This window comes from Sus scrofa, chromosome 11, assembly GCF_054392235.1.
Source record: "Sus scrofa isolate SSC_HxYL_T2T_F1_AM1 chromosome 11, Sscrofa_HxYL_maternal_Yorkshire_Landrace_v2.0, whole genome shotgun sequence".
Classification (NCBI taxonomy): Eukaryota; Metazoa; Chordata; class Mammalia; order Artiodactyla; family Suidae; genus Sus; species Sus scrofa.
Window position 1 is genome coordinate 16,480,359 of NC_139393.1, and position 13,277 is coordinate 16,493,635.

The 13,277-nt window shown below is 45.1% G+C and overlaps 2 protein-coding genes across 8 annotated transcripts in view; both read left to right on the forward strand.

Annotated features, from left to right (window-relative positions):
* CKAP2 (cytoskeleton associated protein 2) overlaps positions 1-13,277 on the forward strand; it is a 327,617-nt gene that overhangs the window by 86,020 nt on the left and 228,320 nt on the right. The window lies entirely within an intron of this gene.
* Positions 1-13,277, forward strand: part of NEK5 (NIMA related kinase 5) — a 60,977-nt gene that overhangs the window by 34,986 nt on the left and 12,714 nt on the right. For 5 of the 7 annotated variants that reach the window (XR_014819353.1, XR_014819352.1, XR_014819354.1 and 2 more), the window contains 6 exons: positions 858-950; positions 3,097-3,177; positions 3,407-3,475; positions 5,594-5,720; positions 11,214-11,345; positions 12,414-12,551. Coding sequence is in view for 4 of the 7 variants with exons in the window: in XM_084981606.1 (XP_084837732.1) it covers positions 858-950; positions 3,097-3,177; positions 3,407-3,475; positions 5,594-5,720; positions 11,214-11,345; positions 12,414-12,551 (640 nt within the window). In the remaining 3 variants the exon portion in view is untranslated. Of the gene's footprint in view, positions 1-857; positions 951-3,096; positions 3,178-3,406; positions 3,476-5,593; positions 5,721-10,558; positions 10,610-11,213; positions 11,346-12,413; positions 12,552-13,277 lie in introns of all 7 variants that reach the window. The other 2 variants (XM_084981605.1, XM_084981604.1) reach the window with 1 other exon arrangement.

Here is a 13,277-nt window from a genome sequence, read left to right on the forward strand (position 1 = left end):
TCCCCAAACAGAAGTAAATAACTCATCGAAAATTGCTTAGATATTACAGGGCAGACTAGGAGTTCCCTTGTGGCTCAGCGGGTTAAGGACCCAGCATTGTCACAGCTGTGTCTGAGGTCGCTGCTGTGGCATGGGTTCGATCCCTGGCCCAGGAACTCCCACGTGTCAAGGGTGCAGCTAAAAAGCAAAACAACAACAACAAAATACAAAGCAGACTAAGTATCTGGTTCTAAAACCTCTCCTTTTTCTAGCATAGGCACGTCTACTGATAAATAGCTGGAAAGATGAGACACACGTGTATGCAGCAATGATGGACTAGGGCTGAATCTCATTAAGCCCCGTGAGTGCTCTGGAGTAAAGATCAGCAGGATGAGCAGGTTGAAGATTTTTAAGGGAGAGGAGAGGGGAGCCCAAACCGGGTCTGAGAAGAAGAGTAGAATTTGGGGTGGCAGAGCTAAGGAGGAAGGCGTCTGAAAGGACCACACAAAACTTCACACCCGGCTGCCCTGGGAGGGGGCAGACCGATGGTGCTTCTCCCCAGAGAGGAGGCTGGACTAATCGTGGGGTCTTGTGCTGTCATCAGCCCTGTGTTTAGGAAGCAGGTCTGCGACGGAAGCCTGCGTCCAGGAAAGACAGGTAGCAGACCTTTTAGAGAGACAGGAAAGAAGCACTTGGGGAACCGAAGGCAGCTGTAGGGAAATGAAGCGGTAGAGAGAGCTCTCTCCAGCACACGCACGGATCCATCAGCCAGCGTCCTCACTAGATCCCACTCAGGTCTAGCGGCTGGGGTTCCGTGAGTGGCCTTCAGAACTGACACAGAACCAACCTGTATTGACTGTGTCTATTTTGCGTTGAAGGAGGACTCAAAAATAAGTCATAAAACCTATTTGGTGAAGAAGAGCGACCGGCCCATCCACCAAGAGGCACCTGAGGAAGAAGCACGTGTGCAGGTGATGGTTGTTCTTGTCAGACGATGCTGCGTTTTCGGGGGACTTTGCTGCAGTTCAGGTTCCTGCTCCTCCCTGTGCAGTAGAATCAGCTTGGAAAGTTTTTAAAAAAAACTTCAACACCTAGGCTCCAGCCCAGATGGTCGGGGGGGCGGGCGGGGGGCCCGGCATTGGTTTTCCACGGCTGGCTGGTGAATTGGCCGCAGCCAGTTCCCTGGGCGTGTGAACATTGCATTTGCTGATGGTGTTTGAGTCAGTCTCAGACACACTGGTCAGGGAATCTGGTGGTTAATTTCTCTTCTGTGTCAAACTTACCTTTTCGGCAGGAGTAGGGAAGAGCTGAATTATCCAGTGGCTCTCAAATGACTGTGTTTCTTCTGGGTGGTGTTTCCCCTTTGCCTTCAAGGGGCACCGGGGGCTGGATTGGGGGCAGGTGAGAGGAGCCCCTGCTGAGGGAAGGCTCAGCAGCCTCCTTGCTTGTTGAGCTTTGTGAAAGGCCCAGGGACCTTCACGAGAGACGGTGCCAAGAGCTCTAAAGTGGACTGAGGTTGAATTTTCCGCTCCGTGTGGGTGACATAGGGCTTTAGGGTCTGACAAAATTGTATTTTAAGGGAAATAAAGCAATATGACCCTCCTCATGCAATGGAGACAGCCAACCTCACAGATAAAAGCAAGATGCAGAAGTCACAGTGGTGTTTGAGAGTGCATCACGTTGCACAGCGGGAGAACACCCTTCCCAGGGGCGAAGGGCAAAGGACCTGTAATGATTCAAACTGACAGATGCGGTATGTGAAGTCCATACACAGGGTGTGGTACACAGACGAGGCAGTAATTGATTAAGGGAGAGATGATGGAGACCCGATGTAAAAGGGTGGAGAGAAAAGAGCATTAAAAAAAAAATATATATATATATATATACACACACACGAACACACACACATATATATACATGTATGTATATGTGTGTGTGTACATATATTTTTAATGCTCTTTTTAAAAAACATACATATAAACACAGAGGAGACTCATAAGTTTCTGGCTTGAAAGAAATAGTGTCTTTTACCAAGGTACGGAAGAGTGGGGGGCACTCAAGAGTCCTACTTTGGAGATGGTGTCAGGAAGCTTTGAGAAATTGCATCCTGCCTCTGCCTGGAACACACTGTCCCCCAGACCTTTACAAGCCAGGTCCACCATCATTCTGGGGTGTAAATCAAATGCCATATAGGCTTCTCCAGCACGCCTCTCATCCTGTCCTCATTGCTGTGCTATTACCCTATTTTATTTTGTTTAGAGCATTTAATACCCTCTGAACTTATCTAGTTAGTGTAATTTATTACCTCAATTACTCCAGCAAAAGGCAAGTTCTCAGCAGGACCTTCTGGCCACGCTCTGCCCCAGTCCATCGTGTAGGACGGAGTCCGGCCCAGAGTGGGTGCTTGTGGAATGAATATTAAAGTGAAGATGGTGTCTAGGCAGTTGAATCTGTACATCTGAAGCTCAGAGGGGGAGGAGAGCTCCAACCTGAAGAGACGGATTTCAGAGGCAGTGCCTGAAGATGGCATTTAAGTCCATGGGAATTGCTGAGATCCCTGTGCATCGAGGAAGACAGGGCCAGAGGGCCCAGGACTGAACCCCGAGAAGGCTCAGCATCTGCAGTTCACCTCTCAGCCGTTCCTTTGAAATTCTTGTCGGGGCTGCCGCAGGCTTCTCCTCCTCCTTCAAACTGCCCATCGATTTTTCGAGCCCCTTCCTTTCTTTATCATGAACAGTGTACCTTTTTGTTTTCCTGATTGCGATCACAAGCCTCCTAAGGGAAGACTCTTACAGTCAACGTAACGCTCTTGAGTTAGATTAGGGTGTGCTGGACTGGAGCGAGAAATATTGTCACGTTATAGGGTTTTACCCATTGCAACGCCAGTGTTGAGTGTATTCATATTTCAAGTTAATGGACACTGTGCTCACGTGTTTAGTGGCCTGTTGTTAGCTTTCCTTTACATAGGCACGTTTTTATTCTCAAATCAATCATCAGGTTCATTTGAGAAGTCGAATAATATAGACAGACCTTGCTGTGAATGTGAGCTCAGGGATTGTGAAAGTAAAATTGTTTGATCAACATTAAATGCTAGATTTTTGTTCTCTAAATTTTCAGGCTATTGAAAGAGACTTGAAACAAAGTAGACTTCAGAGCAGAAAGGAAAGTAAAATTCCAGAACCAAAACATAAAGCTAAGGTAATAAACATTTTGTCTTCAAGTTTCATATTGAAAAACTTGCCGGGGGTTCTGCACCTTGCAATCTGGGCTTCCTATAGGATGGAACCCCTACTATTTTATGGAATTGCCTTATTTTTTTCATGTTAGACTAATGGTTTTAACTATCTGTAATGTCATATTGGGAGTTACAAGTTTAAGGTTTTTATTGGATTGCTAAACTAAGACTTTTTTCCTTGCTTTCTTCTAGAGAGGAGTAAAATTTGAAATTAATTTAGACAAATGTATTTCTGATGAAAACATCCTCCAAGAGGAAGAGGTATGCCAATAAGTAAAATTTCTATTACTTGGGATGAGAAAATGAGTGTCTTTAAACAAACTTTTTTTTTGGAGTTCCTGTCGTGGCGCAGCGGAAACGAATCCGACTAGAACCATGAGGTTTCAGGTTCTATCTCTGGCCTCGTTCAGTGGGTTAAGGATCTGGCGTTGCCATGAGCTGTGGTGTAGGTTGTAGACTCAGCTCAGATGTGGCATAGGCTGGCAGCTGTAGCTCTGATTCAACCCCTAGACTAGGAACCTCCATAGGCCACGGATGTGGCCCTAAAAAGCTGAAAAAAAATTTTTTTCTTTAAATTAAAATATAGCTGATTTACAATGTTGTGTCAATTTCTGCTGTGAAAATGAGTGTCTTAAGAGCATGTTTCATGAAATTTTCTAAAATTCATGCTAATAAAATCTCTGGTGTTGAGACAAGTCTTGCAAACTGTATTTTTATCTTTCCATTTTTTTTAAAAATTCAGATTGTTCCCATAGATGGGTTATTCCATTTTAATTTATTTTTGTATTATAAAGGAGCTATTTTTCCCTCATAATAGGAAATTTTTAATTATATCCAGATTAAAATAGAAGACATAAGATGTGGTCAACAGCTAATACACTCACCTAAAATAAATGAGCAGGTATCCTGAAACCGTGCACATTTATTTTAGGTCTTGATTAGTTATCGATAACTTTTTACTGATCTTTGGGTAAATCAGTTATGCACTTGGGCTCTCCTTTAACCAGCAGTAGATGCATGAATACAGTAAACTCCACCTCATTTTATTACTTGATTTCCACATCTGTTTGAATCCTAATTTTTTACCAGACCTGCTGACAAAATCAACTGATTTGTGTTTCCATTTCACCTTCTCTGAATTTGGCTTTTAAATTACCCAAAGTTAAGTATGAGCATGTATATATCTGTGTTTATGTTATTATATACTCAGTTTCTTTTATGTTTTTTATTGGCTTAAAACTTTTATGTTTTTTTGTTTTGTTTGCTCTTTAGGGCTGCTTTCTGCTTTTAGTGCAGCATATGCAAGTTCCCAGGCTAGGGGTCGAATTGGAGCTACAGCCACTGGCCCACGCCACAACCACAGCAACTCTGGATCCTAGCTGCGTCGGTGACCTATACCACAGCTCACAGCAACACCAGATTCTTAACCCACTGAGTGAGGCCGCGGATCGCACCTGCACGCTCATGGATCCTAGTCAGGTTTGTTAACCACTGAGCCACAAAGGGAACTCCAAAACTTTTCTTTGTTGTCATTTCATTCAGAATTGTGTGTGTGCATGTGATGAAGGAGCAATTTGTTTTCATAGGCTTCATGTTTAAGAGCAGTTTTAGGTTCATGGCAAAATTGAGCAGAAGGTGCAGAGATTTCCCACATAGCTACCCCCACCCACCCACCCACTGACCCATCCCAGCTTTCACCAGATCAGCATCCCCCGCCAGAGTGGAACATTTGTCACAATGGATGAACTGACATCGACACAGGGTAATCACTCCAAGTCCATAGTTTACGTTAGGGCTCACTCATCCTCTGGGGTTTGACCCAATGTATATGCTAATCATTAGGCCTCTAAGTATCCCCAAGCTGGAGCTGTGAGCACCAGAGGGAGCAGCTCTGAGGACCTGGGTCTGGGTTGGAACCTGAGGACTGGTCCATCCACAAGGCTTCTGGGAAGTGAGGCGCCAAAGCTGGCCTCCTAGAAAAAAAAATGGAATTCATAAAGTGTTCCCCCTTGTTATTCTCTGCTTTGATATGCTTGAAGCAGAATGATCATTTTACTATCAATTATGGAATATTAAGAGCAGCTTTAGGGACCTGATTGGGAATGTTCAGGCTTAAAGCAGAGCACCGATGAGCTAACTTCGAGAGTTCTGTAGACTGGAACTGCAGGAGAGTAAGATCGAAGGCAGCAAAGATAATTCAAAAACACATTCCTGTTTCTGTCTTGTTCCCACATAGTTCCAGTTTTAAAACCCTAGTAATAATCATGCATCGAATACCACATATCTTGGTAAAATGTTCTTACTGGGAACACAAAATAATTTTTAAACTCCCCCCCCCACATATGGTTTATTTCTCATGAAACCATGGAATTGCTTTAGGCAATGGATGTGCTGAATGAAACTCTGACCTTTGAGGACAGCCTGAAGTTTAAGGAATACACAGGTATAAAGGAGCATGGAGATGACACAGACAAAGCATTGGAAAAACTCTGTTGCCCAGGAGCAGGTACGTGTCCCCTGAAAGCTGCAGATGAGAAGGAACTCATTTACGAGCAGTCCATCTCCAGTTCTCTCAATTGCCCACCTCTGGCGATTCCACTGGCCCCTGGCCCCGCATCTCCCCGAGTTCCTTGGGGGTGGGGGTGGGGGTGGGGTTTCTCCTCTGTGATGCCCCCGAGTCTTCCTCTCCCTCCTCCTTCCTTCCCTCTGCCCTGCCATGTCTCCACGGGGCCTGTGGTAGGACATGCACGGGCTTTGGAGATGGATGGGAGTTCCAGCCCCAGCTGGTGTTGCCACTTTCTGATTGTGACCGTTCACAAGTGACTTCAGGCCTCTGAATGACAGTTGCCGCTTAGGAATGAGGATAATAGTTCTTGCCACGCAGGCTTATCATGAGGACTAAAGTGAAAATTGATCTATTAGGTGCTTAGTTGAATGTATGCTGTTCCCCTCATTTTCCCTTTCCCCTCCCCTCGCTAAGTTGCTTCAGTCTCCTAAGTGTCTTCCCTTTCACTCGTATTTCCCATTCATTCTCTAAATAATTACTACAGTTATCTGGACATTATTATTATCCTACTCAAAATTTTTTGGGGGGGCAGTTCCCGTCGTGGCTCAGCGGTAATGAACCTGACAAGGATCCGTGAGGTTCGATCCCTGGCCTCACTCAGTGGGTTAAGGATCCAGGGTTGCCGTGAGCTGTGGTGTAGATCGCAGACACAGCTTGGATCCAGTGTTGCTGTGGTGTAGGCCAGCTGCCATAGCTCCGATTCGACCCCTAGCCTGGGAACTTGCATATGCTGCGGGTGTGGCCCAAAAAAGACCAATTAAAAAAAAAAGATAATTCAAAAAAAATTCTTTTTTTGGTTTGCACCTGAGGCATACAAAATTTCCTGGGCCTGGAGTTGTCTTCGTGGCTCAGTGGTTAACGAACCCAACTAGCGTCCATGAAGATTTGGGTTTGATCCCTGGCCTCGCTCACTGGGTTAAGGATCCGGCATTGCCATGAGCTGTGGTGTAGGTAGCAGACGAGGCTCGGATCCCACATTGCTGTGGCTGTGGTGTAGGCCGGCAGCTATAGCTCTGATTTGACCCCTAGCCTGGGAACTTCCATATGCTACAGGTGTGGCCCTAAAAAAAAAAGGCAAAATTTCCTGGGTCAGGTATTTAACCCATGGCATAGCGGTGACTCAGTAGTGGCAATGCCAGATCCTTAACCCACTGAGCCACCAGGGAACTCCTCAAATTTTGTTTTGATAATGCCCATTGCAGACCGTATCACCTTTTACACTGCCTGGCCTGATCCTGTGGTGACCTCCCTTTCCTGGCCCATCGCCCCCTCTTTCCTTCCACACGTGATGGGGTCCACGCAGCCTGCTGGAGCCCCTTCTTCCTTTGCATCTATGTGAGCATTTATATACCCTGGCGTGGCTCAGTTTTCTGTCCTTGGAATCATACAGTTTGCTCATTTCCACCTGGCAAAACGATGATTCACTTCAGCAGGCATCTAATAAAGAATCTCCCTTCTGCCAGAGTGAGCTTGGTGCAAGCACCTCGGAGGTGAAATGAAACCTGGGTCTGCCCTCAGAATCACAGGATTGTGATGAGACAAAGCAAGGAGGCGCAGGACACCTTTTCTGAGCCCACGGTACTAATCCTTGTTTGAGGGCCAGCCGGCCGGAGGGTCGGGGAAGGGTACCCTCTCCTACAGAGCTCAGCATGTCAGAGAGCTTGGCTCCGTCCTACGTGATGACTTTCCATCAAAGCGAATTACAAGCTATTTGTGATGGAGAAAGATCATGCTGGCTGCCGTGTGAAGGGTGCGTGCAGGGGCAGGACGGAGGAGAGGAGACTGGTCCTGGTGGGAAATGACAGGTGTACGGGCCCGGGCAGGGCAGTGAGAATGGACACCAGGTGTGCAGCGCTGAGTGTGGGGGTGGAGGGAGAGAAGAGGGTCCAGGATGCCCCCAGTGTTCTAAGTCAGATGGACGAGGCTATTGCCGGCCAAACACCATGCCGAGGGAACTCCGTGGAGACAACACAGTGACTTACATCCGGAGCACAGCGCGTTTAGGTCTGGATGAGCATCAGCCGAAGGTGTCTGGAAAGCGCTGGCTGAGTGAGGTCAAAGCCCCGGGGCAGGTGGGGGCTTCCTTGGCATACGCACAGTATCTTAACCTCGGTCGTGGTGGAAAACACCAGAGGGACTGGAGTGTGAAGGAAATGGCGCTTAGGACAGGCCCTAGTGTTGTTTAGACAAGTTTGGGAAGAGAACGTTCTAGAAGGAGGCTCAGGGCTGGGTAATGTCACTGGAAGAGAAAGGCCAAGTGAGGCAGACTGACTGAATGATGGCTGCAGGACGTGGCTGTCAGGACCCTTGGTGACCTCAGTGGAAGCAGTTCCAGTGGAGAGGGTGAATTCAAAGGTAGGGTTATTCTTTCCACAGTTTGGTGGGAAGAGGAGAGTGGATTGTAAGACTCAAAAGACACGGCCGCCATTTTTTAGATTAAAAAAACTGGAGTTCCCGTCGTGGCTCAGTGGTTAACGAATCCGACTAGGAACCATGAGGTTGTGGGTTCGGTCCCTGCCCTTGCTCAGTGGGTTAATGATCCGGCGTTGCCGTGAGCTGTGGTGTAGGTTGCAGATGCGGCTCGGATCCTGCGTTGCTGTGGCTCTGGTGTAGGCCAGTGGCTACAGCTCCGATTGGACCCCTAGCCTGGGAACCTCCATATGCCGTGGGAGCAGCCCTAGAAAAGGCAAAAAGACAAAATAAAATAAAATAAATAAAAAACTCCTTCATTAGTTTGATAAGGAAAATGATCTTTTAATTTAAACTAGGTTCCTGTAATTATCAGTCAGGCTGAACAATTTCCTGTGTTTATTGACATCTGTGTTTCTCTTGTGAATTATGTGCTCATAACCTTTATCCATTTTTCTACTGAAAATGGCATGTATGTTTTTTTTTAATCTTCTATTTTATTTTTAAAATTATTATTTTCTTTTCTTTTTAGGGCTGCACCTGCAGCATATGGAGGTTCCCAGGCTAGTGCAGATCAGAGCTGCATCTGTGACCTACCCCACAGCTCATCGTAACCCTGGGTTCTTAACCCACTGAGGGAGGCCAGGGATCAAACCTGCATCCTCATGGATGGTAGTTGGGTTCGTTACCATGGAGCCACAGTGGGAACTCCTGTTTTTTTTCTTTATTAGACTGATTTAAATGGAACATTTGCATGAAATTCATATTGCAGATAGTTCCCCCAGTTCGTCTTCAAACCTCATTTACAGTAACAACAGCGTGTGTGTTTGTGTGTGTGTGTGTGTGTACAGACAACTTAGGAATAAACTTGATAAGAATCATACAGAGCACATGAAGGAAACTGTGAAACTTTGCTGAGGTATGTAAGACCACTTGACTAAATGGAGAGAAATAATACCGTTCTATATTGGAAATATTCATTCCAAATAAACATGGAGTTTTGGCAGTTTCAATCAAAAGCACCGCAGGTTTTTTTTTCCTGCTGTGAGGAGATCTTGGCAGATTGGAGAATCTTGGAGATTCTTAACTGGCCAAAAATTTTAGAAAAGAAGAACAGTTACCCAACCATCAAACTATATGACATAAATTATAGTCATTAAAAATATGAGAGATACTAGCACCAGTATAAAATAATGAAAAAGAAAAAGTTTAGAAAGAAACTCTGGTATGTGTCATAATTTAGCATATGCTACAAGTCGCATTATAAATCAGTGGGCAAGGATAAATGCTCAAATAAATGCTCTAGGGGCAACTGGTTAACAATTTGGGATAAATCGGGAAATCAGACCCTGTATAATGTTACAACAAAGCAAATTCCAAAATGAAATCAAGGACATTATATGTAAAAAATGAAGTCATATATTGGAAAAGAAATTATAAGTGAGTCTTTTTTGGGGGATAGGGGAAAATTAGCTATGCAAAATACATGGGAAAAATGACAATAAATTAGTATAGATTCAACTTTAACAATGAAAGGCTTTGGTAAAGCAAATAATCCTAGTCCCTAGAATTGTCATTTTCAACAGTTTATCTAGGGAAAATAATCATAATGTCCAAAAAAAACAGCTACAGATTAGTTCATTATCTTGTTTATAATAGTAAAAAACCTAAAAATTCAGTAAAAAAATAGTTAACGTATGTCCACAAAACAATACCATGTTTGCTTTAAAAATGGTGGTATGGAACAATATTTAATAATCCAGATATGAAATGTTGCTAACTGAAAAAAGCAGGTTATGAAAATGTGTGTAGTGCTTGGCCCATTTTTTGTTTCAAAATGCAGGAAGGAAAAGCAAAATTTGAAAGTTTAATAGTCTCTGGCCAGTGGGGTTATAATTTTTGTTTTTGTCTCCTTACCTGCTCTCCAAATTTCCTGTAATGAAACATAGTAATAAACAAAGAAAAGTGATAATACAAGTTATTTTTTTAAATTAAGGTAATAGAACAGTTGCATTTCCGTGGAAACTGACTAAAGTTCTCATAAATGCCTCAAGAATTTGCCCATTTGTGCTGTTAGTATTTCTTTAGCATTAAATATATTGGCTAGTCAATCAAATGTTAATAATAAAAGTGAGGAAATTCCCTGGTGGCCTAGAGGCGTAGGGATCCAGCGTCATCACTGCTGTGGCATGGTTCCATCCCTGGCATGGGACCTTTCACCTGCTGCAGCCATGGCCAAAAAAAAGTAAAACAATTTTAAACCTGTGTATAATTTCAGTCCTGTAAGTGATGATCTATGTCTCAGTTAAATCAGGCCACTGTAAATACTGTAAACTGGACGGCTTGTAAACAGCACTTCTTTCTCACAGGTCTGGAGGCTGGCAAGTCCCAGATGATGGGGCTGACAGGTTCAGGGTCTGGTGAGGTCCTGATGCCATTTTTTTTGCTGTGTCGTCACTTACGGGGAAGGGTGAGGGGCTCTCTGGGGTCTGTTTTTCACGCCCTCATAACCCAGTCACCTCCCCCACAGCCCCCTTTCCCAACACCACTGTGTTAGGAATTAGGTTTCCACGTGTGAATTTGGGGGGCCCACATTCAGTCCATAGCAACCTGCACTAGAATGAGGGTGCTGGAGTTCCCATCGTGGCTCAGCAGAAATGAATCTGACTGGGAATCATGGGGTTGTGGGTTTGTTCCTGGCCTCGCTCAGTGGGTTCAGGATCCGGCATTACCGTGAGCTGTGGTGTAGGTCGCAGATGCAGCTTGGATCTGACATTGCTGTGGCTCTGGTGTAGGCCGGCGGCTATAGCTCTGATTGGACCCCTAGCCTGGGAATCTCCATATGCTGCAGGTGTGGCCCTAAAAAGCAAAGAGACAAAAAAAAAAAAAAAAAAAAAAAAGAATGAAGGTGGTGACTTCTCTGTTTTTGAAGGTACCAGTTGATGGACTTCAGGTTTCCTAAGAACTGTTTGGTACGGTTAGTCACACTTTGGCTGCTTTGAGATTAACGAGTTCTTTCCTTAGACCCAGAGTTCTTCGTTCAGGATGCTGCTGCTGCTGAGAACCGGAGACAGTGGGATGCTGAGGCTCCACAGACTCTGCTGCAGATGATGGCCATGGCCGATGTCACCTCCACCTGCTCCACGGTGCCCGAGGGTGAAGCTCACATCAGTGGCATAAATTGTCAGCTAGTGGGGAGCAAAGCCCTGAAGGCAGCTGTGTTCACCCCCAAGTGCTGGTGCTCACCCTGATGTCATAGTTCTCCCTTTTCAGTGCAGTCCCTATACACCTGTATCAAATACCTTTCAGAGATATTGTTTTGGTTCCTCCCCTACCTCTGCAGACTTGCCTCCTAATTATTCTAGACAGTTGACCACTGCAGCTGCGAGAATGTGAAGGAGGAACCATCCAGGCTGTCACCTTCCTCCCAAGGAGGAGCAGGTGGCTTCATTTGCCCTCCTGTGCTAGCCTAATAATCCCCCTGCAATTTCTTGGAGGGTTGTTTTTTTGTTAGTAAAATCAGAAATGAAATATTAGCTACCTCACAAGATTTCGAGAGTTAATAGTGCAAAGATGCATATAAAATTGCTTTGTATGCCAATGTGCTATTTCAGTGTTCGGAGTGTTTAGGATTTGATGGTATTTTCAACCTAAGTTCTTTTACATTTGAGCTTCTGGCACAGTCTTGCCTCGACAGAGTCCCAGCAACATCTGGGTGTTATCTTCCAGGTGGTGGAGATTTTTATTGCTTATTTCCTATGTTCTTCTGGATAACACGGGCTGGGGGAGAGCTCAGATTTATACTCCTCATAAGTTGAAGTCTGTATGTATCTCTCTGAAATTAGTAATTAAAAGTGTGTGAATTCACTCCTATTTATGCTATTACAAAATATATCATCAAACTTGTAAGAAGGGGTGGCAAATATAATACACTTGAATCCACCCTAAGCCAATGAGACAGTAAGAGGGGAAACCTAATTTCAAACAGGCGATAGAAGAGAGGTTTCAACACACCAAAATAGCCGGTTTATACAGCAAGCAATGACGCTCCTGCCCATTGGCAATACATCCTGACAATAAGTCACTAACCTGTTCCATCTCCCAGTTTCTCTACTAATAAAATGAGGGGCGGGATTAGGTTATGGCCAAGAGTCTCACAGTCTGTGATTTTATAAAGATTCAAATGAAGAAGCACTTTTCTCTTCACGAATTCATTCTCCTCAGATGGCCTCGGGATGGTGATTGACGGCCTTCCAGAAAGTAGAAAACAGTGGCGGCATCAAGCGCCGGCAACTTTAATGAGTGTTTTGGCAGCCACACAGCTAACAAATAGCTCCTTTTCTGCCAACAGCGGAGAGTTTGGTATGTCGTTTATTTTTAAGAACATAACCGGTCCCCTGTGGAATTTTTCAGACATGAAATGCAGGAAGGGGATAAAAATAACTTGGAGAGGGAATTGGGAGCGTGTCTGAGCCTTTTCAGAAGCTGATTTGCTTTGTTCCAGCCTGTTCCAAATGCCGTTAACAAAAGACTTGAACTTCTGAGGAAAGTGGGGTCATTTTCTTTAATGTGATCGGTTGACAAGTGATGAAAAGTTAGGTAGGAAGGACCAGTGGCTTTGTAGGCAACGAGCTGGCGCTTAGCTTTACCTGACAAGAGTCTTTGTCTTCTGACAGCTCTTCCGGAGGCTCACATTACTATCCTGTGGGCAATAAAATGCACCTTCACATAGCTTTTCTTGGCTTTGGAGTTCTTTTTTCCCTCCAACTTTTAGCAAGATTATGTTTGTGTTGACTTTGAGGGGAAGCCACCATTGTCTTCTGCAGTCTGAGGGAATTCACATCACTTTGGGGGTTGGGTCCTCGAGCAGGTGTGCAGGTGTGAGCTGCTGCAGGGAGAGCCGCTGCGGGCAGGTGGGTACCAGACAGAGCGCAGGTGAGGCTGAGGCGGCAGGGAGGCCTGCGGACACACTGCTAGTGATGGAGGCTGACGCCGGCCGCTTCGCAGGTAATGGATGGCATGGAAATATCTACCACACTGTGAACAATGTGAGAGACGCGCCTGTTTCCGAAGTCGGCTGGTTTGTGA